We start from the raw sequence: 27,889 nt of genomic DNA, 5'->3' as shown, positions 1-27,889 counted from the left end.
TTACTGTTTTCACAAGGTCCTTCAGGCACCAGTGAGCAAATGTCTATTAAAATGCTGTATCTTTTAATGTTTTTTTAAATACATGCATTTGTAGATGTGTACACACCTTGGGCTGAGATTTGCGAGGTCAGGCTTTGTAGAAACAGTAGTATGCTGAAACTGGAGCTTTTTGTTGGTTTGGTGATCATTTTTCTGCACGTACGTTTTCTGCTTGGTTCCACCACTGAGATAATGTATCTGATCATCTTCATCATCATCATCATCTCCCTCATCTTGATGCTCAGCTATTGATGGATAGCACTGGATCACGTCTCCATTTCCCCTCCCCTCCATCTGTGATTGGACAGAAGAGATTGCGCTGAGGTCATGTGAGGCCAGATGAAAGTTGGATGACTAACCCTGGATGACTCAGCGAGAAAAAGAATGACTTTCCATTATTAACAATGAAATGAGTAGATGTAAGGACATCTAGTTAATGTGACAGAACTTGCTTAATCCTAAGATCATTTCTTCTTAACCAGTCATCTGTGGCATTTTAATCATTTTAATGTAGGTCCAGCATTTTCCTTGCCATCTTCTCCTTAATCACTGAACCAGTAAATAATGATCTAAGTACTCACTTTCAAAAGGCAAAGCAAGTTTATGTAGAAAGAACACATTTAAAAAGGGATATATTACGCCCTTTTATAGAGACTTGATTTGTTTTTGGGGTCAAATAGAATAGGCAATCATTCTTGTTTTTTTTTTAAATGACCGTTGTTGCAGCACCTGTCTTCCCAGTCTGTAAGTAACGCTCTGGTTAGTTCCTGTCTCTATGAAGCCCCTTCTTCCGAAAAGCACAGTGTTCTCTGAATGGTTGGCTGGACCAGTGTGTTGTGATTGGTCAACTGCTTCGAGTGCGTTTCTGAAATGTCACGCCCCTTACCACAACCGCAAGTTTACACACACTACTAACTCAACTCAACTAGGCCTCGCCCCTTTTTTGCATATGCCTTTGTTGAGAAACATTTTAATGAGGAATATTAATGAGGAAAACTCAAGTTGGGTAAAGTTACTTTTAAAAGTAATGCATTACAATATTGCGTTACTCCCTAAAAGTTACTTTTTCTTCCTTCGACTGGGCTTGCTCGTTTTAAATACTAAAATAATAATATTATTGACAAATGTAAAGGCCCTTTCAAACCAAAAGGTCACAGCTCAACAAACCTTGTCAGTGTCTTTCAAAAAATGGGAAAACAAATAACTTGCATATACAGATATCAGAATCGGTTTATAAAGGCTTAAAATATAATAATGTTGACAAAATTTGCCGATATGATAACGTGTTGATAAGCACCTGCAATAACTCACGTGTGCAAGGAGTGCTAACGATAAGATCACGTCAGCAGTGTGGTCATTCATGAAGTGAAATTTTGCATGTATGGTGATTAGATTCACAGTTTTCGATTGCTGCCTTGAATTTCTGAATGAGAGTACAGAAGGACGCGTCCGTTGTGCGAGCAGCCTCCGCAGCAGCAGATCTTAGGTCTATGCTTTCCAACAGGTTTTATCGTAGTTTTTGTCCAACTCCATTGACTTGTATTGGATGTGTCTTTGTAAACGAAAGTTTAATGCGTTTTAGGAAGGATTGTTCCAGTGCACCAATGCAGCCATTGTGGAAGTGAGGGCGTGCTACCACATAAACCGAAAATTCTCAGGCCAGCAGCATTTGTCCAAATTTCAATCTTAACCGTTCTATTTCATCAGAAATTATCTGAAAACAGGGCTTTAAGTGTAAAATACCAAACTTGTCCTTTAAGTCTAAAGCGAAACTTATGCAAGTAATGTGACGCACTGCTGATATTTATGCTACGTCATGACGCACTACGCTACTTCTGACGTCACAAGTTGTGCTTTAGGCGTAAGTGGAATCCATATGTTAGTTTGGCCGGAAGCTAGTTATTTTTGCTTTATAAAGGTTTAAATATGGCCTTTATTAGCCTACTGAATCATACTTTGCACATACGATCACGTGATCAACTGCTAAATTCAAATGTGCTTTCACACGTTGGCTGACGCGGAGCCAGAGACAGCTCTGCGCTGTCATATACTGTATCACAAATATTCAGTGTACTGAACCCAGTGTTGAGGAAGTTACTTTTTAAAAATTCACGCTGGGCGAGCAGCCAGAATATATTAAACTTACACGTGAAAAGGTTAACCCCCGGGAGCAGTGTGGAAGTTATGATGGATAGATGCACTTTTATGGACTTCAAAACAGAAACGGCCATTCACTGCCATTCTAAAGCTTGGAAGAGCCAGGACATTTTTTATGTATACAAGTCTGATTGTATTTGTCTGAAAGAAAATGTCATATACACCTAGGATGACTTGAGGGTGAGTAAATCATGGGCTAATTTTAGTTTTTGGGTGGACTATACCTTTAATATTTGTGGAAACCATGACATATTTTTCGAAATGACTTAATGAATATAAAAGTTCAAAATTACAGCATTTATTCTAAATATTAAAATATTCACTTTTGTAACATTATCAATGTCTTTAATGTTACCTTTACTTTTAGTGATCCCAAACTTTTGAATTGTAGTGTATCAGTTTCCACATAAAATTGAGCAGCTTTTTTTTCAACATTGTTAATAGTATGAAATGTTTCTTGAGCATCAAATCAGCATATTAGAATGATTTCTATTATTATAAATATTGTAAATTATTATTATTATAATAAATTGGAAACATTAGAAGCATAATGTAGTATCAATATTATCATTAAATATATCTTAAATTGATTATTGGCAACAGCTGATTCACAAAAAATCATATTTTATGATCAATGCATATAAATCGGCAATATTATTAATTGATGAAAAAAAAAATAGTACGAGAATAAATGTACTATAAATGCACGCAATAAACGCACACACCTAAAACAAACTACACACTTTCCCTCAAGGACCAATTAGAAAAAAAGCTATGAAACAGCAGAAACACATCAAAGTGAATGTCCTCGGGTAAAACTCATGTAATGGTAGTGGTCTTATAACTTGAACTTTGACCTTGCTTGCTAGTAATAAACCGGGAAGACTTGACCTTAACGCATTTAGAACAGCTGGCCTTTGATAATATAATGATCTTGGAGTGATTATGTCACAGAACGAACCCTAAAGGCTCGACTGAATCTGCACAATAATAGTCAGTGTAATGGGTTTTGCTGTGCTTTACACCTCACGGTTCTTACACGCATTGCCAATTACATGGTGAAACTGCAACGACGTTGGCTGGAAATAACAATCTCCATTAATAGAACACTTTAAATGTCAGTCCACTGAAAGGTGTCGGAAAAGTCAAGAGGTAAAACACAGCAAAGAGAAGGAATAAACGTGAGGGGTATTCCCCATCTATCTCTCTTTTAATCTTGCACTCCCTCTCTTGTTCTATATATATCTGATTAATTACACTTTTCGTATAATAATTTGGTCATTTTCCCTGTTGAATAATTGAGGCTCCCTCACACTGTAATTGAAAGAGCGGCAGTTTCCTAAAGCAGTCAGTCATCCGGCACTTCAATAACCACCCCCACCCCCTCCTTTTACCCCTCCCTCGCCCCTAAACGCGCTGTTCCCCTTCCTCTAGCGCCGCTCCCTCCCTGATTACTGCTTCAGGCATGGAAGGACAGGGAATGGGGAAGATGATCATCACCATCATCATCAATTTTTCGTTCTCTCTCCCTGCTGTTTCAGAGCTGTAGTGTTTTTAGCTTCCCTCATTAGGCAAATGAGGCGGGAGGTAGATCATTGTTAGGGAAATGAGCCCCAAGCTATTATAGTCAACACAGCACTGTTAGTGGATAAGTGTGGAATGATTGACAGCTTAGGAGAAGACACACCTGTGTGTCCATGGACTTACTGGACATGACCTGGAAAATTACACATATGACTATATGTCAACAGCATACACTACTATGGTCAGTAAGATTTTTTCTTAAGAAATTATTTTTGTATTCAGCAAGAATACATTAAATTGATCCAAAGTGACAATAAAGACATTTATAATGTTACAAAAGATTTCTATTTCAAGTACCGTAAAAGCTGTTCTTTTGAGGTTTCTGTTCATCAAAGAATCCTAAAAAATATCACGTTTCCCACTAAATAATAAGCAGCACAATTGTTTTTAACATTGATAATAAGAAATATTTCTTGAGTAACATCTGATTTCTGACGACTGATGTCAGTGTCTGATGTGACACTGAAGACTGGAGTAATGATGCTGAAAAATTCAGCTTTGCCATTACAGGAATAAACAATTAAAGGGATAAATATTCCACAATATAACTGTTTTTACTGTAATTTTGTATATCATTTCTTTAACTTACCCCATTCAAATTTTGAACTCACCCCAAACTTTTGCACGGTACATTCAAACACACATAAGCAAGCAATCAATCAGTCAACGTTGTCTGTCTATGAATCTTGGGTCCGTGAAATAAAAAAACTGAACAGGTGACGATCAGGTCAGGCTTTAAAGGAACACTCCACTTTTTTTGGAAATATGCTAATTTTCCAACTCCCCTAGAGTTAAACAGTTGAGTTTTACCGTTTTCTAATCCATTCAGCCGATCTCCCGGTCTGGCGGTAGCACTTTTAGCATAGCTTAGCATAGATCATTGTATCTGAAGCATCTCTCTCAAAAAAATGACCAAAGATTTTCGATATTTTTCATATTTAAAACTTGACTTTTCTGTAGTTACAGGAACTGTGCTACCGCACCATGGGTGCATATAGTAAATGATATTACGCAGCGCGTGAAAATAGTCCCCAGCTCGGTAACTTCCAACATGACCGGCACTAAGTTTGTAATATCATTGCACCTGCTGGTACGGCAGCACAGTTCCTTGATTATTACGCAGGAATGAGAGTATAGTTCCTAGTCATATTGGCCTAGAACATCGCAACTTTTAATTTTCTGTCGGTCTTAGTACACGATGTAACTACCGAAGAGTCAAGTTTTAAATAGGAAAAATATCTAAACTCTTTGGTCATTTTTTTGAGAGAGATGCTAACGGACTAATCAGATTCAATGATCTATGCTATGCTATGCTAAATGTGCTAACGCCAGATCCGGAGATCGGCTGAATGGACTCGAAAACGGTAAAACTCAACTGTTTAACTCTAGGGGAGTTGGAAAATCAGCCCATTTCCAAAAAAGTGGAGTGTTCCTTTAACTGCTACAAAGATGAATTAAGGGTTTAGGCAACTGGAAAAAATAAATGAATGAATCAGTTACATTTTTTTTTTAGTATAACAACACAGTGGTCATGTGATGTCTTACGTGGCTCTCTTGTCCCTCTCTCAGGTTATAGGTGAGGTCGTGCGTGATATCCTGCACAAAACGGTGGGAGTATTCAGGATACAGGTCAAGCACCTCATACAGACCCCTTAGATTGATGCACTGCAGGTCACAGTACGTCAGCGCCTTCACGTCAGCGTTTGTCTTTATGACGCGGTCATCAACTGACATGTTGGCACCAATCAAGTCGCCTTTACCTGGACGTGCCACACAGGAGCACATGAACAAAGAAGAAGATGCAAAAACACGTGAATATTTTGTCAGATATCTGGAGGAATTACAGGAGTGTTCAGTCAGTGTGTCAATATGTAGGCTAAAGTGGCAAGCTAATCCAGCATGGGTTCTATGAGGAATGTATTTAATAGAACAAAAACATACAATTGTCTTTAAGTAATGTTAACCAGAGACTGTATTTTACACATAAATCAAAAACCATAATTCTTAAAACCTATTAGAAACCCCCAAGGGAAATTGTGGCTCTAAAATGCTAATTTGTTGAGCACTTTAGGACTGTGGGACTACAAACAGCTCTATTAGCAGCACAGAAACATACTGTATAAAAAGCACACACGCATGTAAACACACACACACAAAACAGAACCTTCTTGAGAACTCAATGTCAAAGAGACCTTCCTTTGTCAGCAGGGTGGAGAGAGAGTGTGAGGTAAAGATGAGAAAGATAGTGTGTGTTCTTTTCCTGTCAGAACTCATAAGGTGATATTAACACAAACACAAACATGCGCACGCACGCATACACACACACACAGGCAGGACCTAACAGGATGATGAGGATTTTATTTTTTCACACATTAGTTCCACAGTCCTATGAGCCAGCTGTGTGTGTGAAGTCTCACAGAGAGAGAGAGACCAATCACAGAGAGCAGTTTTTGTTGGCTACTGTAGGAACACATGGGCAGGACCGCATTAATAATAGGGCTAGGCGGGGCTGAAGCTACAGGAGGGGGCCCGTGATTGGCTGTGGAGTAGATTGACTGGCCATCGGGAAAACCTAAACTTTTTCCAGTGGGTCGATCGCCAATACCCCATCATGCCCCTGCATATTAAGCGCTGTTATTTAGTGGAGCACCTAGTAAACAAAGACCAAAAGCCAAGTGATGAAACCCAGTAGGATTTTTCCATAGGCTTTTGGATTATTGCAAAAAATAACAAGCTCTGTGATCAACAAAAGTTTATGATACTTACAAGTTTTGTTTATCAAGATAATTTCCACAGATGAACAAAACTTTTATGAATTTTGAAGCCTAAATGCAGTCGCCAGAAGTAAAAAGCTAAAGGTAGGCTATAAAGAACTACAGCACGGTCCCACAACTTCAACGTCACCATCACTAAGCTTCCGGCAAATCTTTCAGTTTTTATCTAAAAACATTTTCCCAGAAAGTTTGAGTTGGAGTTGTTTATAAGAGCAAAATTATAAGCATAACGATGCTGTAAAAGTGGACTGAGTTTACCTGTTCAGCGTGATGATGTTAAATGTCCCCGACAGTCTCTGTAGTCCCATTTAGCCACCACCTTTTTCAAGACACATAACAGCTTAAAAATATATATTTTATGTCGTAGAATAAAACGTGAAAGTAGATTCTTGAGCTTTTGTTAACCACAGACCTTATTTCAGCCATTTAACCAAAAACCTATAAAAAAAAAACACTGAATTCGGGACAATGGAACCGGAAGTGCTAAAATACTAACTAGTTCCCGCGTTTTGGCCTAAAAATTTACGTCATACCTGCAACACTCTATACACACAGAGCCACCACTATAAAAAATACCATGCAATTAATAAAGCTGTAGAAATATGACATTATGGTATTTATTGTTAATATTACCTTTCTTAGCCTAAGATGTTTTTTTATTACAAATACCATCGTTTATTATTAGCAATATTATTATTGTTGTTGTTGTTATATTAAAACCATGGAAGAGGAGCTTTTCTTTTTTTTCCCTGTGTCTTGATCTTACAGTGAAACTCTGGATTCCAAGTAATAACTATGGTAACTTTTCATTGGGGCAACAAAAGAGAATTTAAGCCTTTATCCATAGGCTGGATGAATTAAGGAAAAAGCTATAAGGTTTTCTTTTGTGTAGATACAGTATGTTCAGTTCTATTAACGTTACAGCAGCCATATCACCCTGTAGCCCAAGACTGGTTTCCCACTGAAGCTAAGCAGGGCTGAGCCTGGTTAGTACTTGGATGGGAGACCTCCTGAGAAAACCAGGTTGCTGCTGGAAGAGGTGTTAGTGTGGCCAGCAGGGGGCGCTCACCCTGTGGTCTGTGTGGGTCCTAACGCCCCAGTGTAGTGACGGGGACACTATACTGACAAAGAGCGCCGTCCTTCGGATGAGACGTTAAACCGAGGTCCTGACTCTCTGTGGTCATTAAAAATCCCAGGATGTCTTTCGAAAGAGTAGGGGTGTAACCCCGACATCCTGGCCAAATTTGCCCAGTGGCCTCTGTCCATCATGGCCTCCTAATCATCCCCATATACTCATTGGCTTCATCACTGTCTCCTCTCCACCAGTAAGCTGGTGTGTGGTGGGCGTTCTGGCGCAATATGGCTGCCGTCGCATCATCCAAGTGGATGCTGCACATTGGTGGTGGTTGAGGAGATTCCCCCCTTCTATGTAAAGCGCTTTGAGTGTCCAGAAAAGCGCTATATAAATGTAATGAATTATTATTATTATTATTAAACTTTAAAATATTAATTAAATAATTAAGAGCCTTGCAATATAATGCAATATTAAAATTGTTAAAACACATTTGCAGTATATTCAAAAATATTTATAATTATTTGTTTCTGTCCTTTATTTATTCATTAACTTATTCCAATTTAAAGGACTTAGCAAAACATTAATGGGGAAACGTTTGGACCGGATGAGCTGAATTTGAGCCCCAGTCCAGCCCTGATGAATCTCCTCTTCTAGGGTCAGAAAGAAGACATTCTAATGATAAACCTAATTAAAGTAAACTCCTCAAGGCAGTCGTATGTGCAAAAGTTGTTGCTGTTTCTAGAAACCTGTTTGCTTTGACCTCATATTTGGTGTTAATGCATGTATGCTTTTAATATGTTGTAGCCTAGAATATTTTCACATTTTATATAATGATATAACTTTTCAACTAATATATCTATACAAATTATTTCTGCGGTAGAAAACGTCGTGGCACCAAGATAGGCTACTATGAAGGGGGCCCTTGGGTTGGCTATAGCCCCAGGGCCCTATGTGTTCTTAATGCGGGCTTGCACATGGGCCCTAAAGTCTTCACTTAATGAGAGGCAGTCATTTTTCCCTTCATGCTAAAACTACACTGAACATTTTGAGCTTTGCTGTGTTATTGTGTGTAATTTGTGTGTTTGTGTAAACTGACCGAGGATGGCTAACACCATGCTGTCCTTTAGCACCTCCATGGAGCCAGAGCAGACAAAGAAAAGAGCCTGTAGAGCATCTCCCTGCCGAAGAAGATACTCGCCCGGTGCGCAAAACGTCGTCTTAATGTGCAAGGAGAGAGAGCGGAGACACCCACGACTCAGAGAAGAGAAGACGGAAAGCTCTAGGATCTCTTTGTTCAGATGCATTGCGATGTCCGAACGCAACTCATCTGGAAAGTCTCTCAAGAGCTGGGGAGTGTATTGGAAGAGAAAATAAATAGGGTTTTTTTTTTATGTGAACTTGCATAACAGCATATTACATGAATTAAACTGCCATTAAAATCATTAAGCATGCCGCCTTCACAAGTTTCCACCCTGGAAGTATTCCGGCCATGCCTCATTCCTGCCCTCTGCCACCCTTCATCTGCTCTGCTCATCCATCCATATATGCAACCATCCTTCAGCCTGACTGAATGACATCTGTCACTCTCCCCAGCACACACATCCCTCTTTTTCTCTCGCTCTCTGTCTCCTGCTCTCCGGCCATCAGCCTCACCATCTATTATTCATAAATCTGTGATTTAGCAAGGTGTTTAGATTTTATCTCATTTTTCCCCACTTTCTCTCTGGACTCTGGAATAAAGTCCCGGGCTCAAGGACAGAGCACATGCAGTTGTCCCCTCCTCAAGTGTCCAACTGTCTATCTAAATTATACTTGCCTTAGCTGTTCCTTTGCTCTTGGCTTTAGTATGTTACTCCATTAGTAGTACATTATTTACAGTACCATAGTATAAAAATGTAGGTTTGGATTTGACGCCATGCTTTTCTTTCATGTTGGTGTACCACGTAAATACAATGGTATGTGAATATGGTAATTAGAGATGGGTCATTATTGTTTTTTATGAAATACTGATAGAGAGTAAATATTATATAATTTTAATAATGAACAAAAATAAAAACAAAAATAATAAAGATTTATTTTTATCATCATCAACTTTATTTCAGGCTCCACATTTTTCACGATGTAATTAATTAATTAATTAAATTTATAAGTTAAATAATTATCCAAACAATACAATAATCAAATTATGGCATTTATTGGTGACCTAATATTTAAGAACTGATAAACAAATACTGTTTGAATACTGGTCAATTGCTCCAGTATTTTATTGGCCTATCAGTCTATTGGCTTACCTATAATTATTTATAGGAGGTTTCTGTTATTCATTAGCAGATAGGAAGTGACTTGACATAAATACTCTAACAAAAAAGTATTCATTATGAACAACAATAATTTATATATTTAAATTTAAAATATTTAAGAAGAGCTGTTTTAATAATAATAATAAAAACATTAATAATACTATTCAACAACAACAAAAATTATCATTGTCATCTTTACTTCAGGCTAACTGTTAACTAAGCTACACATTTCTATCTAGATAATGAATATCTGTTATTTTAAAAGTTTATCCATACAATACATTAAACCAAAGATGCCATTAATGTGTGAATATTGGTAAAAAAAAATATTGGTCAAACTGTTTGGTATATCAGATCATTTATAATTTTTTATTTCAGTTATTCATTAGCAGGTAGAAAATGATTTCTTGATGCGAAAACAAGTTAATAAAACCCTGAAGAGGACACTTTAAAAGTTGAATGTTCTGTACCAGTGTTAACTGCATGAAACACTGGAGTGCAGTAGGGAAGCACATTGTATTCTTGTAAAGTTGGCTCGTCTTGCACAGTCCAGCTGCAAGGAATTCCGCATCGTCAAATGATTCAGTTGTGCTGTGTAATACTCTCTGAAGCGTGGGGTTTACCTCGTTGGAGTCGATGCCGTTGTTGACAGACCAGGTGGTCTGGAAGTACTCCAGCATTCGCTGTTTGAGGCTCTGGGGAAGGTGGTGCACACGGATGAAGTCCTTCAGGTCTTTAGTGCGCGTGTGGTAAGAGGACCAGCGCGAGTACATGCGTTGGATTATGGCCGTCACGTTACCGAAGACCAGAGCATGCATCAATGCTGCCAAAGACACAATGACACACATATGCATGAATGTACACAAAACTTGAATGTAGGGCTGTCACGATTCCTAGATTAAATTAGAGTACATAAGTACATACCTCAGCACATATGTTTATATATGTGCGCTTTAATTATTTACATGCGTGTATGTTACGTGCGTCTCAGAGCGGCTCCGTTCATAGTACTGCTTCACATGAATTGTTATCGTTTACATGAACGGAGCTCGTCTTAAACATCATCTCTGCATATGCTGTGAGTTTTGTTTGCTTATAAAGTTTAAAGTATAAAGCCATTTCATTAACATACGCCAATATGTTTCTAAATATGCAAACTGTTGTGCATCACGATTTCAAAATAAAAGTTTTTATTTATTAAACACTCTGAGTTTGCAGGTTTTAATGTCCACATATTCCTGTTCTAGAAATTACAGTGGCTGTAGAATTTTATATCGCAAAGAAGTGGCCAATTTGAATTACAAATTACAAAGTGAACATTTAAATTGAATGTTGTTTGGCCAATATTTAACAAGGATTTGATCAAGTTGTATGCGTAACAACAACAATCATCAGGCCGTTGCCACTCTCTGCAGGCATTTGTTACAAAACCCAATGTACATAAGATTATTGTTTAGATGATGTATATTATGTATTTTAACAGTGATGTTCTATAAAACCATATGATTACTTGCTTTTGATATTTTATTTGAACCAAATATTATTACCTCATTATATTTCTGTTATGTCAACTCTCGAATGATTGACATGATAATGGATATGGCATTGTTAATGTATTTGGTCTTGGCGAAATAGATCTGCTACGCTGCTGCTGCAGAGCAAGTACTAAGACTTGCTACTGCCAATACATTCACAGACATTTCTGTGAGCATGTAAGACATGCTATGTGTGCCTGGGCTACCACATCGAATGGCTTAGCGCTAGAAATGCGCAATATGTGATCTAATTAAAAACAGATTTCCGTTGCATGCTGATAGAGATAAAAACCCAGTAACCACCTGAGCAACTATCATAATTAAATAATTTGGTGTATCATTGACATAACCTTAAGTTATACACTTATCGATGAGTGAAAAGCTGTTGAAATGACAAAGACAAACTAGAACGTAGTTTGATGCTGTGTGCAGCTGAAATCAACTGCACACATTAAGCATAGAAAAAGAAAACATTGCCCTTGGAAATAAATGAAAGAAATTAGAGTATGGTGCTAAACATGGTAACTCTGTTGAAAGCACGAATGCTTATATATGTGGTTAGACAGCATATCCTCACATCAATTAAATACAATAGACCGCTTGCTGCGGCATAAACACATTTGCGTAAACGCTGCAGCTTATATGCTTAGTAAATCACTCCACAAGACTATTGACATAACGCTTAGATTAAACTGCTATGATCGCTCATTTAGGAATTAATCAGCAAACCACGCAACATAAACAAAGATATGGAGTAAAAGAGTGCCAGAAGTTGGTATATGTGTTTTAAGTCATTTTAAATACTTAGGTCTTTGCTTAGGTCTATTTTTATTACCACAAAAAATATCAGATTAATCGTCAAAATAATCGACCGATTACTTGATTACCAAAATAATCGTTAGTGACAGCCCTACATGACCTAAGAAGTCATGGTGTTTTCTGTGAAAATTGATATACACATTATCATGCAGCTTGCAAACAATAATTAATGTTCATTGTCCATGATAAATAAAATAAAATAAATCAAGTTTGATTTAAAAAAGGTTTATAAAAATATATAAAATAATTTTTGTTATTGAGTTCTGTAGATGAGAAAGTGATCAGCATGGATCCTTTCCATTTCTGTAAAAATTAAACCTATTTATTTATTTATTTTAGAGGCTCTTGTCTCTCTAAGATCTCTGGTAAAACACAGGTGGTGACTGAATATGTACATACACGTTAGGGTGTGTAATTGTGTATTATTGTATGTTTGGGAAGGGAGCAGAACTGCCCGATGGCAAATGGTGACATTTACAATATAAAGGCCATGAATATTGAATGCGAACAGCTGGCGTGACCTCATATCATCCTACAGTATCTAATGACAGACGAACATACAGTATGTAAACGCATGTGGTTATGCAGACATTGATGTTGTTGTATGTTGTGTAATATTGTATATTTTTAATTGACATTTTTATTTACTTTTTGTAAATATACACTTTTATACATTTTATTTTATATACACTTTAATACTTAATATCTACAACCTTTTTCAATATTTCTCTATTGTCTTGTACATGTATTCAAACTCGTATTTAGTTTCTAAATAAGCAGCAGACATACAGCCTCCATTTTTTGGATCCTAATGATAATCCAAATTTATTCTACCTCCAAATATATTTAAAAATATCTCCTAAACTTCAACCTTTCTGCAAAGACACACACACACACCTCCGATAAGCATGGTGCAGATGGAGAAGATCTTCTCTGCGTCTGTGTTGGCAGAGACGTTTCCGAAGCCCACGCTGGTCAGGCTGCTGAGGGTGAAGTACAGCGCTGCAATGTAGATGCTCCGCAAAGACGGTCCACTGCTCAGCGTTCTGTTGACCGCTCCCATGTCCTCCTCGTATGGAGACTCCAACCGCTTCCCGAGCTCATGAAGCCAACCTGAAGAGAGCGAGACAAAGAAGAAAGCTTTAGATATAATTAAACTCACACTAAAATGTGTTTGTGTATCAGTTTCATATGTGTCCATATGGTGGAAAAGTAGCTCACACTGCACTGACACATAAGCTAAAGGAAATGGTTTATCTAAAAAAAAAAAATTCTGTCATTATTTACCCGTATGACTTGCGTGGAACACAAAAATAGCTATTTTGTTTAGCATACAACGAATAGCATACCCGTTTCAGGGCAAAAACAAACAAATAAAGAGGGATCATAAAAGAACCATTAATTAAAGTAGTCCATACAATTTGTGTGGTATTTTCATATAAGACATATGATGGCTTTGTATAAGAAACAGTTTGAAATGCAAGTTAAAAAGATTTTTATTGAAAGTTATCCTCTGTGACTGGAACATAGAGAATTGATATATATATATATATATATATATATATATATATATATATATATATTTAATACCTCTTTCCGCAAAGTTCATTGGCAGAAATGCCAGGTTTTGGGGCATACATACACTACCATTCTAAAGTGTTTAAGGTCAGTATGATTTTTTTTGTTGTTGAAAGAATTATTACTTTTATAAAGCAAGAAAGAGTTAAATTGATCAGAAACGAAACTTAAGACATTTGTAATGTTACAAAAGATTTGTATTTCAAATAAATGCTGTTCTTTTGAAATTTACAGAAATATATTGAGCAGCACAACTGTTTTCAACATTGTTTCATAATCTGTGTTCTTTGTATGTTTGGGTGGGTTTTTACTAGTTTAGTTAAGCTTCCTGTGTTTTCAGTTAATTTCCTTGGTTACACATTGTTTGATTATCGTTTAAACCTGTGACTCATTTTGTTGATTGGTTTGTCTGTGTATTTAAGCTCTGTGTTTCTTTCTGTTCCTGGTCAGTTCCCGTAGTGTTTAACCCGGTTGTTCAGTTCTGATTTCAGTTCTGTTCAGAGTGTTTCATTTTGAGTTGTTTGTTAATAAAATACTATACTGCTGCACTTAGATTCTTTACCTCAGAGGTTTTCAAACTGTGGGTCGCAGAGGGGGAAAAGGTGGGTTGTGCAAAGTCACTTGGCAGCGAAATTTACGTTTCAGTGAATGACAGACACACATACAGTTTAGTATAGGGCTACACGATATACCAATATTAAACAGAAATCGCGATGTTGCTACTGCGATTTTCAAATCGCAAAGGTTGCGATTTAACTATATATGCTTCAAGAAAAGTGCAAAATAGTGTTTTCAGGGTCTTGGTTCATTATTAAGCGGCTTATCAATTGTCCATAAAACTGCATTAACACATGTACAGATGTACATTGTAGTGTTTCCAAACTTTTGACAGGTACTGTACAATGTAAACACCATGAATAACATTCATTATACACCATAGTATTTCAATCTGATACGTAATTTTAACATGGTACTATCACATTTGTATATTTTTGTAAGGCAGACTTACGTACATGAACTGGTTACATGAAAAGCAGAAGGAACATCTTGCGACCCCAAACAGTTCTCCACTAACAGGAGTTGTTTGGAATTCACACCAAGTCAATTCATCAAACAGAGTTTGTCTTCTTTATAAAACAATCCTTGTGTTTGCTGATAAGGAGCGACCCATCAGCTCTCACATACCACACTATCTAAATCAGGGTACCAGAGAGGAGATTCCAGCCCAGTGTTGCTATAGTAACAGCCCATCAGAGCAGGCCTGGGGGTCAGTGGTCGGATGCCGAGGGGAAGCAGCAAGTTTCCATCAATACTGATAGGGGACCGGGCGGTGAACGCTGGTACTTTCACAGTGATCCGTCATTACGGACTATAGAGAAGCACACTGGGCCTAATTACAGCCCCTCCTGCAGTCAAGATGGAGAGAGGCCCGCGGCACGACGTCTGGGTGACTGGTTTGTTTGCCGTTCGCTCACTCTTTCACTCACTTGGCTGCTTGCTGTCCCTGGTGCATTCTTCCTATCTTTCTCCTCCACTATCACTGTCCATAACACCACCTAACAGTGTCAGGCTTATCGCACTTCTTCTGTAACTATAAATTCTGCTTTCCATTCTCTTTTGATGTCTTCATCGCTCTCTCTCACTCTTGTCTTGCTCCGAACGCATCAGATTAAATCCATTCATATTATGTCCATATTGCAGCTTTAACAAATCCATTACAAACTGAAATGAAACTGGAGAGCCAGACTGCGTTAAATCAATTAACACACTGTTGCATGATTGCTTTGGTTCAATAATTAAAAACTTAAAGTGATAGTTAATCTCAAAATGAAAATTCTGTCATCCTTTACTCACCCTCATGTCGTTTAAAACTTATTTGAAATCTTTCTAATGATTAAGCAAAAGATGTTTTAAAAAATGTTTCAGTGTTTTTTGTCCATATAATTAAAGTCAGTGGAGAACATTGTTGTTTTGGACCCTATTGACTTTTATTGTATGGACAAAAACACGTATCGCTTCATTTGTACATATTGCGGCAGTTCAGAAATGTTTTGTGAGTGACGCTAAAAGATTAATGCTCGATTGAAAATAACCAACTTGACTAAATACTACATTGGGCCTAACCAAAACAAAAGCCAACATGAGATAAAAAGGCATCCACTGAAGCAACCATGCCATTTTAGCTGACTTCTACAAGTATTTGAACTCTTTATTTAGTGTCATGACTGGTGTTTAATGGGACTTGTACCAGAGCACTCTACCTCGCAAGTGCATGGCTGTTCCATGTGAGCTACTGAGCAAGTTTAATACTTCAGAAAAGCCATACATACATATGGAGCTGATTATGCAATACAAATAGGGCTGGGCGGTCTTACGGTGTATAAATATATCCATGTAGCACAGTTCTGCTTAAAGATATATACAGATAAGAGTGATAAAGAAACATGCATGAATGAGAAAATAGAGAGTGGGACATGCTTGATGTTGAGTGCAATAAGCTGTGAAAATAAACTCCATGTGGTTGGTTGGTGCTCGCGCTGACTGACACACACCCAAAACGCACACACAGAAAGCACCCCTCTCAGACAGCATGCGATCCCGAATCCAGTTCTCTTTTCCGTCTTATTGCGCTTGAATGGTCAGATACACGCACAATAATGTAAAACAGTGTCTGTCATGTGGAGTATTCACGTAAAAATAGTTGGCTATGTCTTAAGGAGAAAATACTTAGCAATGGTGTTGACATGAATTTTCACATGGTTTGTCTTAAAGCATATTAAAAACACCACATATACATAAAAACAACATTAAAAACTTGATTTTCACCACAACAGGTGAAAATCACTACTTTGTTCTTATTTTTATTTACAAAAATAAAATAAAAGATATATTTAGTTATCCGTGAAACAAAGATTTTGGTCATATCGCCCACCCCTAGAAGCAAATGTCAAAAAGTACTAGATTACAAATCATGCACTACGGTAAAAGTGTTTTGAGGTCATATTTTTGTGTTGTGCACGGAACCACGGGAAAATAGGTCTTTATTAATATGCCCCTGTAATCATTATTTGTGTGGATAGGAATGAAAGGTGTTGGTGTTTTACAGCCGTGAATCGTATGTATAGATCATTTTCTGTGTTTTGCAAAAATGTAGGTACTGTAGAAGCATGTTTTCCATTGAGCCTAAGTTGGTTTTCTCTCACATATATATCTCACCTATATCCCAGGTGTCCGCGTTGCTCTCCACCTCCTTCTTGCCGATGATGTACCAGATGCAGGCCATCCAGTGGGCCAGCAGTGCAAACATGGACATGAGCAGGGTCAGCACCACCGTACTGTGCTGGGAGTAACGGTCCATCTTCTGCAGCAGGCGCAGGAGTCTCAGCAGACGCACGGTCTTTAACAGATGAACCACTGACACCTGGCAAAGGGGAAAGGGGAACTCACATTAACTGTCGAGGATTTGCTCTGCATGCAAGTGCATTTGAGGGCTGAGAAGGGCAGGTGCCTGTCTTGTTAAATGATAGATATAGTGTGGTGCATCCAAAGTCAGTTAAAACCTAATTAAAAAAGACAACGGGGTAGAAGTCCTTAGATTCAATCAATAAATCTTTAAAAGTGCTGTGGTGGTACTATGGTATAGTATAATTATAGTATAACCACAGTAAAAAAGCATGTTCATACAATGGTGCTTTTTAGAAAGTAAATACAGATGGGAAACATACAATAAAACAGTTTAACAGGAACATCTCCGAGCAGATGTTTAGAGGTCACGGATGTCTTGGATAATGGTGTAGCATGCAGTCAGGTATGAGAGCACTGAGACAGCTGGATTAAAATATTTAAGAGATCATCATTAGACAGAGACATTTAAGCCAATTATAGTGGTATAAAACATCTTTTCTCTTTTCACTCCGTCTCAGTCATGCAGAACTGCATGTTCTCAGGTGAATGGAAATATACCGCCCACTAATAAACAAGACAATAAATCACAAGAAATAGACTGCAGTTGTGGGATATGAAGAGTATAAACATACAAAACAATTGAGAACAAAATAGGCTGCATAAGTATATGTTTTTCAGTATGACAATCGTTATCTTTCTGTTCTCTGGAGCTATGACTGTGCTCTCCGTCACTGTCATACTGTCAGAAAAAAAAGACAAATGTGTCATTAAGGTTAATAAAAATAACATAAAACAGTTACCTTCCACTTAATGCTTTTGAAGAAGTCGCTTATGCTCACCAAGGCTGCAATTATTTGATCAAAAATATAGTAAAAGCAGTAATATTATTCTGAAATACAATTACAGTATAACTATAACTTTTCTATATATTTTAAAATGTAATTTGTTCCTGTGATGGAAAAGCTGAATTTTCAGCAGCCACCACTCCAGTCTTCAGTGTCACATGATCCTTCCGAATTCAGAAATATTTCTTATTATTATCAATGTCGAAAACTCTTGTGCTACTTAATATTTTTGTGGAAACTGTGATACATTTTCAGGATTTTTCGAGTAGTAAGTTCCTTTCTAAACAATAGTTTCTTTTAAATGTTGACCTAAAACTTTTGACTGGTATGCATTTCATTTTATGTGTTCATTTTAGTGTTTTTATCTACTTTAAAAACACTAGCTACATTCATCAGGAATCCTCTGATAGTTTCAAATTCTAAAAACAGAGTCTGACCACAGAAGATGTAAGTGAGCAAATCAAATGCACACAAACTGTCAACTAAAGGAAAAATCTATCAAAACTTGCAACGTTTTTATAGTGTTTACAATTACATCAGTGCAAGATTTACCATCAGATGGTTACTCAATGCAGTGACACTAAAATGAAAATATTGGGCACAAAATCGCAACATCTTCACATTTTGGTGATAAAGATCTTGCATAAAGATGATGTAAAATATAAAATATGATTAACTGTACAGTATATCACAAATATGCAAGAAAAAACATCCCATTTCCATTTGGATGTCCCTGTTACACAGATTACTTATATTACTTACTAATATTATATACTTATTAATATTAATGACTACAACAATAATAACTATGACATGTAAGTACAAGTAACATGCAATTTAAGAAGTACTTTAAAGTACAAGTAGTTCATCAGAATTTCTCATTCATTTACACAGTACAAATAAACAGTGTTACTGAAATATTTATGCTAAAACTAACTGTTAGACCCTGCAGACATGTTATTCTATATATTCAGCAGAATGGCCTCGATACATTTCTTTTATGTGTAATGTTTTATGTATTAAAGGAGGTTTAAAGTGAATGAGCCAGTGAGAGAGTTTTAAATAGCCCATATATATTCTATAACTATATGTATATTCAGTCAGTGGGACTGTGACTACATAAAAATAACACTCTGTATTAACCTGATCACAAACTTTCACACATGCACACTACCAGGTCAGTAACAGACGCGTACACACTGCTATTAGACCAGTTTGTCCAGAGCTTCAGGCAGTAACTAGCCAGCAATATTCATCACAGCCTCTCTTATTAAAATCAGACAATCCCTATGAGAAACAACCCTTTCACATCCCTGCAGCATTAAATAATAATCCACGTTGTAATGGCCACAATCTTTCACTTGACAATCAAATATTAATAAACATCAAGAGATCATGGTCTCAGAAGCTAAACCAATGAACATTTATGTCATTAGAGAAACAAAAAGGCTGAACTTAACAGTTGGTTAAAAATTAGAAAAGGAGGGTGAAAATGGAGGTAAGGCCACGGTAGGGGCTCATATACTGAGCTTTATGTGGTAATGCATCTGTGTGAATTAATAACTAAATCACTCATACTGCTAACAATGTGTAGGTGGGTTAAGAGGGAAGGGAAGTAATTGGGAAAGAAATTGGAGTGATAGAGAGCAAAAAGAAAGGAACGGAAAGGGTAGGAGAAGAAAAACATAAAAGGAAAAGAACATGAAAAGAAAAAGGAAAGATGAGGAAAAGAGAGAAAAGATAAAGGAAATTGATTAGGAAAAGAAAAGAGGAGGAAATGGTAAAGGAAAGAGAAAAGAAGAATAAATGAAAATGAATAGGAAAGAAGAGTAAAGGAAAAGGAAATAAATGGAAATTGACTAGGAAAAGAAAGAAAGAGGAAATGGTAAAGGATAAGAATAAAAATGTAAATGTAAAGGAATAGGAAAGAAGAGTAAACGAAAACGAAACAGTGAAGGAAACGGAATGGAACATGGCCAGGATAGAAAAGGAATGAAGAACAAAGGAGATGAAAGGAAAAGGACAAGGAATAGAATGGGAATTGGCCAGGATAGGAAAATGAAAATGAAAGCAGTAGAAAGGAAAAGCATAAAAATTGGCCAGGATATTGGAAAATAAAAGAAGAGGATAGGAGTGGAGTGGAGTCAAAAGAAAAAGAAAAATAATGAAAAGTGGCCAGGATAGGAAAAGGAAATGAAATAAGAGGAAAGTAGAGGAAACTAATGAAAATTGGCCAAGACAGGAAAAGGGAAACCAAAAAAACAGAAAATGTCTGGGACAGGAAAAAGAAATCAAATAGGAAAAGGAAATCAAAATCAGAGAGGAAAACAGAGGTCAGTGGAAAAAATTAAAATCATTCTTCACTTCTGATGTCTTTTTGTGGGTTCATGTCTGTGTGCATGTTTGTTGCATCTGTGTGTGTGTGTGTGTGTAGTGCAGCTGAAGGGCAGATGTGAAGGGATACCAGAGGAGCAGAGGTGCAATCTGTAATTGGAGTAGATTTAAGGGAACATCTCGGAGACAACAAGGTCTGTATTACAGTGGCACTTAAGTAGAGTCCACTGCATTTCACTCTCCTCTTAATAAGCCTCAGTGGATTTCAAGCACTCTTTCGTTGTGTTTCGCCGTACAGAGGGATGCAGGGTTTCATTACTGCATGTGTCATCACTGTATGTGTGTGTGTGTGTCCAAGTGGTACTGATCGATTCTGCCAGTCTGGATTGGCCAGAAAAGCTGACTAGCTTTTTCTGTGAATTAAAACCAGGAGCGTGTGACCCTTGATTTTGTATTGGAGTCATCAGAGGCAGTGTTAACCCATTTCTGAGCCTGTAATACATCTTTAATTGTACCTGAACCAGGGCTCGAATTTTGGCGCGGGATTGCGGGTATCACGCATCATTTTAATCATTCCCGCAGATCTCCCACTTATAATGCGGGAAATTCTCGCAAACATTGATTCACTTTAGCATGTAGATTGTATTAGTAAATTAATCCACACAGATTATACAATCAAGTCAGTCATTTTAAAACTGTCTGCGAGACGCAATTTCACAACTAGCGTAGTGATTCAGCGGTGCTGCGTCTCTCAAAATGGGTTGCTCAAGGTACTAGCCTTCACTCTCGCGTTTCGGGAGTCGGGACATGACGGAATTGTCACTTGGATATTCAGGCCAGCATTGCATTGAATTTGTGAGTAACTAAAGTTGACCATTTGCACGTCTTTTTAAGTCTTACCAGTTTAAACATTCAAGCGATAAACTATTTGGTACTCGCGCGCTGTCTGAGAGATGGTTTTTCTCTGCACACATACATAGAGTAAAGCCGCCTCGCAAACAGCTCGCGGGTAACAAAAGTGATTTTTCGTGGATTATATCACTTTAACAGTTTCGGTCTTGACGAGTATCCTCTAAACACGGTCGGTTATATATTAAATAAGCATAAAACGCATGTGACAGTATAATGAAAACAGGATTCGTGGACTAGCTCTTACAGTGACAGCTGCCATAGTGTCTGTCACTCATTTTGTGATTTTCAAAAAAACAAAAGATAGCTTTAATTTTAAGGAATCAGGAATACTACCCAGTGTTATTTTACATTTTGATTACTTACTCAGTATTCTGAATACTAGTGTTAGACCTAAGCAAAATCTTTTCTCTTTATTGGTATCTTTATTTCATTGTATTTATTTGTGCTACTTTTTTCAATTGAATTCAATGAATGAAATCAAGCTTCCTTGTGTTGTGTTAATTCTTAAGAACAAAATTACCCCATTGTAAAAATACATAAATGTAGATATAAATGTAATTTAAAAAAAAAAAAGTTTAAACTCCCCCCTCAAATACCCCCAACCCCCCCCCATAAGAATCACCTAGGGGGGGGATTTCCCACCCCCCATTTTCCAAAATGAAATTCAAGGCCCTGTGAACCCATGATCAATCATTAAAAGATCTACATCCATTACAGTATGTTATCAAAAGGACTTCATGGTCCACCAACTCAGGGTCACCCTGAGTGCCGCTGCTCAATATTTTGTTTTACACTTAAGGAAGAACAAAACAAATCATTGAGCTCAACACAGTGCCGGAGGGGCTAAAAAAAAAGAATGTCTGGAAGTCAAAAGTCATGACTGTTCAAGCTAGACCAGTCCAGATGGAATCTAGCATCTTTTGCTTTTAATTGGAGGAAGCTCTTCTACAATAAATGGATTTCACCACGGTGAAATGCACTGAGTACTAAACTCTTATACATTTACATATTCGGCAGACATGTTTATCTAGTTTACATTGCATTCAAGGCATACGTTTTATCAGTTCATGCTTTCTTGAAAAATCCTGACCTACTGTTTGAGCTACAGGAATGCTTATCCTAGTAGGTACAAGACGTTTTCACAGCATTGCCTTTTGGTAGAAGTCAGCCCATTTTCAGCCTGGGATTTTAACGCCCAAAACCACAGATCAGATAATTTTTTGGAAAACAAAATGTGAGGGAGGGTTGGTATTAGGGGTGGGAATCTCTAGGCACCTCACGATTCGATTCGATTACGATTCAGAGGGCTGCGATTCGATGCTAAAGCGATTATCGATTATCTGAATCTTTTTTGTGTGTGTGTGTGTGACTATAAACTTTGCTTTAAAAGTACCAAGTAATGACCCATAAAAAATTTATGAAAATTATATTTGATTAACATTGTAAAGAACCAACAGGAAAATAAATGTGTGCCTGAACAAGCAGCTTTCCGAGCCGGGTGGAAGCTTTGACAATATTGTTTGCTCGATGGTCCTCTGTTTGGCAGCAACGACCGGTACAGCCGAGTGCTTTTCCTCCTCTGGGTGGAAACGTGTCATATGGCTTCTCATGTTTGTAGTGTTTTTGAAATATTTTAGTTTATTTCTGCACAGCTTACATATAGTGTGGCTCTTGTCCAGCTCCTTTCCCCCTTGAACTTCAAAGAAGCCAAAATATGTCCACACGTCAGCTTTTAGCGAGGAGGGTGTTTGAATTTTCCGCTCAGCCATTGCGTCTCTCTCAATTATGTGCACGCCACAGACAGTCCGGACACTGCACTTGCACGCTTCAGAGTTCTGTCTTTTGCGTTCCGTCAATATTACGTTATTATCGTTATTATTCAGAATCGTCCACGTCCGCATCGCAATGCATCTAAGAATCGATTTTTTCCCCCACCCGTAGGGCAAATGTAACTGCCATTACTTAAAGCTAATTTTAACTACTTCGATGCCACAGCAAAAACTACTAGCCTAACTAATAAAGTTCAAAGATTACTCAAGACAAGTAAACAGTCAGTAATAAAATAAGAACAAATACACAATTACAAGCATAGTTACAAAGTCTAACAGTAGTATTCAGGTACAGAAATGTAATAATTAGGCCTAAATGTAAAATAACACTATTGTGTTCACTGTAGAAATTAAATATAGATTCATCTTTGTCAAAGCTGTATTTTGTTGATTCATTAAAGCTGCCGTCGGCAAGATTTTTTTGATCATATTCACTGAAACCGAAGCTATGCTCCGACAGAACAACATAAATCAGCCAGTTTTAGAAAAAACCCGCGCTTGTACCTCCACCTGGTGCACAAACTCGATGGGAGGGTGCTCGGTGGTAGTGGGGGAGGGGCATGAGAGTTGTAAACATTCAAAACTTTGGCTAAGTCCACTCAATCTGCCAGACCTGCCGACTGCAGCTTTAACATTAATGGCACAGACAGCAGCAGGAATATTAGGCTGCTGTCACTTTAAGACCAAATACACGGACCGAATATACTGACAGACATCCAGTTTCTTTCTCTACTGTTTACATTCACTTAAGACATAACCGAGAGAATACTTGCAGAGACGGGTATTTTGATGTGTATGTGTCTGTTCAAGCACAAAGAAATGCGAATCAACTGCGATCCGGTGCACCCCTACTCTTGTAAGGTTTATGTTTTCATTTTCTTTTTTTCTGTGTGCCTCTGTTACCTATGTTCCCACTTTAATTTTTTTGTCATGGTTACTCGCAAGACATCAGCCATCATCCCACCCTGTTTAAAACCTGCTACCATCATCCCGGTTCCTAAAAAAGCATCCACCAACTATTTGAACGACTATAGACTGGTTGCACTAACACCAATAATCATGAAGTGCTTTGAGAGATTGGTTACACAGTACATCAAATCCAGCCTTCCCCCCAACTTTGACACATAGCAATTTGCATTTAGAGCAAACAGGTCTGTAGAGGATGCTATCAACATTGCCCTCCACATGGCACTCAACCCTCTTGAGCAGAAGGGAACCTATGTAAGAATGCTCTTCATAGACTACAGTTCAGCATTCAATACAATTATCCCAGGCATTGTAGTCAGCAAATTGACTGAACTGGGCCTCTCTTCTTCCATCTGCACCTGGATAAAGGACTTCCTCACAAACCGCCCCCAAAAACTGTTAAGCTTGGCCCTCACCTCTCTGGACAAGGCACCGGCTCTCCACAAGGCTGTGTACTGAGCCCTCTACTCTCCTTGTACACCTATAACTGCACTCCCATTAATTCTACCAACAAAATAATCAAATTCGCTGACGATACTACAGTGATTGGACTCATCTCGGGAGATGATGTATCAGCCTACAGAGATGAAGTCCAGAAACTAGTGGTGTGGTGCTCTGCTAACAACTTGTCTTTGAATACCTCAAAAACAAAAGAGCTCATTCTTGTCTTCAGGAGGCGTAGCGCGAAACCAGCCCCACTATCTCTTAAGGGCCAAAAACATTATCAAGGACACATCACTATGAACAATATGTACATGTTTTTACAGATGCGTCTAAGGATCCACAAAAGGAACAGGTGGGGGTAGCGTATATAATACCCAGATTGAAAGTGGCGAGAGGGGAAAGAATATCAGATCATGTATCTGTGTTTACAGGAGAGTTAATAGCAATTATGGTAGCAATTAATAAAATAAATGAAATGGGGTTAAGTAAAACTCTAATATGCTCAGATTCAAGTTCGGCCTTGATGTGCCTGGAAGCTCAGAAATCAGATACTAGACAAGATATTGTTTTGGAAATCCTACAGATATTGTTCATAATGCAACAGGAAAATAAGATAGTTCAGTTTTTATGGGTTCCGGCACATACTGGAGTAGCAGGAAATGAAGCAGCAGACAAGCAAAACAGGCTTTGGCAAAGGAAACTATAGATATGGAAATTAAATATAGCAAATTAGAAATCAAATCAATAATTAAAAGGGAGATAAATAATAATTGGCAAATGTATTGGGATAATGAAGAAAAGGGTAGACATTTACATTCAATACAACCAGTGGTAGGTAGAGGAAGGAAGTCAAGTGAAAGAAGGAAGAAAGACTGTATCATTTCTAGATTAAGATTGGGACATACAGGACTTAATTCAACAATGGAAATAATAGGGAAACATCATACAGGTTTGTGTGAATGGTGTGGAATAAGAGAAACAGTGGAGCATGTACTAATTAAGTGTAATAAATATTTAGAAGAAAGAAGTAAGCTAAGAGAAGAACTGCAGATGGAAGGTAATCAGCAATTAACATTAAGGATAATTTTTAAATTCAGTAGAAGGGGGTAGGGTAATAATAAAGTTTTTAAGAAGAACCAATTTGATCCACAGAATATAGAAGGGTTATAAATGTATACAATTTGTTTTATACAGTTAAAAATATTATACTACTATAAAAAAAATTTTTTGTTTGTTTTTTGTTTGTAACAGCATCCCTCTCTGGATGAGATGGACTTTTGCCGTAGATGGAGGAGCTGAACACGCAGCAACATTGAAAGCACGAGTCCTGATTGGTCTGGTAGTGGTGATCTAGTAGTGTATCTTGTCTCTGATCTATTACCCACAGTAGATGGCGGTAATGCTCTTTTTAAGAATGCGAACCGCCAAATAAGCACAAAGAAGAAGAAGAAGAAGAAGGACACATCACATCCAGGACATCACCTGTTTAATCTTTTGCCATCAGGCAGACGGTACAGGTCCTTAAGAACAAGAACCAAACGGTTACATGACAGTTTCTTTCCAGTTGCCATCCGGACTCTAAATTCAAAAATGCACTAAAGGCAAAGTATGTCAATGTGAAATATCATCACGTGAATTCTGTATATATTTGGAAAATTGTAAGTGTCTTATTTATTGTTGGTGGTTATAAAACGGTTAGTTCCAATCCATGATTCTGATTGGTCAATGGCTGTGTTTTATTCACGATAAAACACGGCTATGACCACTTCACCAAACGGTTCTATGTATCACTACACAATAGTAGAGTATTGTGAGAGATTGAGTAAGCGAGTGTTACCTGCATTTTACAGTAGACAGCATTTTCCTTCAGGTAAGTCTTTTATTCATAATAAACAAATCCATTTGAATGCCCACTGCGATATCTTGTCCTTTTAACAGTTAAGGGGGTTTTCCCGTAGTCATCTGTCAGTTCAGTTGCGTCTTCCTTCTCCAAGATCACAAGTTTGATTCATTTCAATGTAAAAGTCTTCTCTACTGACTGACTCACTCATGAAGACAGTCTTTGCCGCCATCTATTGGCGAAATAATGTATGTAACTTCTGTTGCTGTTTACGGTCAGGGACAATTTTTTCCAGCGGAAGGAAGGCTTTTAGTGATTTTACTTTATGAAAGTTCCAGATACATATTTTTCGGCTTCCGCTTCGCATCGTGCCTAACAACGCCCTTCAGCCGTGACTTATTCACAATACAGCACAGCCTCTCGTACCTTATTGCTTCCTTATAAGTTTGTCTTGTAAACGCGAGTCAGGAGTAGTGTTTCTAATTTCATTGTATGCAAACACAATGACAATAAAGGCTTTCAATTCAATTAATTCAATAGTTGATCAATTAGTCCTCATCTGTGCTTTTTGTTTCTTTCTTAGTTACTCTGTATATATAGCCCTCATTTGGAAATGTTCTTTGTCTGTTCTTATCTCTAGTGTTGCTTCAGTGTATAATTATTTTACGATCCCCAGCGTTCTCCTGTATGTTTGTTATTTTGTTTGAAGAGTTAATAAAAGTGTCTGGTGCAATTAGATGCTGCCTAAACTACTCTCTAGCTGCAATCACCACCGTGACAACTCTAGAATGCTGGTATATTGCGCTTATTTATATTTATGGAAGTAAGTTTAATTCATCAAAATGTTTTCTTTATATAAAAATGCCCACAACATAGTTGTGCTAGCTGGGTCAAAGCATTATCAAATTAGTTCAATAGCCATAATATTCAATAATAATACATTTGTAAAAAACACGCAAGTGACAACTCTGCAGAGTTTTATGCTGGCACATATTCTCTGTTATGCCTGCTTTTCCCCCCAAAAATCATGTAAAAGTTGTAAATTCAAAATGCATTTGAAAACTGTGCAAAACTCTTCCCACAGATTTCTCCCTCGATAGATTCATTATAATTTTTGTAATATATGCATAATATATGCATTACTCACCACGCTGACTTTGAAAGCGTAAAGGAGATCAAAGGGCAGAGCAGCAACCAGGTCGATGATAAACCAGGTGGTCATGTAATGGATGCAGATCTGCCGCGCATCGAAGATCACCTGCCCCGACTTACTCACGTACGTGGTGCGGAAACTGAACACGATGTCTAAAGCGACAGACAGAGTCAGCGTCTTTAAAAAATACACCATCAGCATAATATCAATGAACGACAGTGTGTCCATTGAAGCATTTATAACAGCAAAAATGCTTTTCTGACAGCTATATATCAAGTGGAGAGTTATCACAGACTAACA

General features: G+C 37.6%; 1 protein-coding gene across 2 annotated transcripts in view; it reads right to left on the bottom strand.

The window, feature by feature from the left end:
- Positions 1 to 27,889, bottom strand: part of kcnh8 (potassium voltage-gated channel, subfamily H (eag-related), member 8) — a 79,504-nt gene that overhangs the window by 19,549 nt on the left and 32,066 nt on the right. Inside the window, exons 7-13 of one of the 2 annotated variants that reach the window (XM_079590051.1) lie at positions 27,584 to 27,741; positions 17,078 to 17,282; positions 13,181 to 13,396; positions 10,553 to 10,752; positions 8,726 to 8,975; positions 5,326 to 5,540; positions 107 to 333 (exon numbers count right to left, since the gene is read on the bottom strand). In XM_079590051.1, the coding sequence (XP_079446177.1) occupies positions 107 to 333; positions 5,326 to 5,540; positions 8,726 to 8,975; positions 10,553 to 10,752; positions 13,181 to 13,396; positions 17,078 to 17,282; positions 27,584 to 27,741 (1,471 nt within the window). The remainder of the gene's footprint in view (positions 1 to 106; positions 334 to 5,325; positions 5,541 to 8,725; positions 8,976 to 10,552; positions 10,753 to 13,180; positions 13,397 to 17,077; positions 17,283 to 27,583; positions 27,742 to 27,889) is intronic. The other variant, XM_079590052.1, reaches the window with a different exon arrangement.

This window comes from Phoxinus phoxinus (assembly GCF_949152265.1).
Source record: "Phoxinus phoxinus genome assembly, chromosome: 19".
In the NCBI taxonomy this organism is placed as follows: Eukaryota; Metazoa; Chordata; class Actinopteri; order Cypriniformes; family Leuciscidae; genus Phoxinus; species Phoxinus phoxinus.
This window is presented reverse-complemented; position numbering and strand designations above follow the sequence as displayed.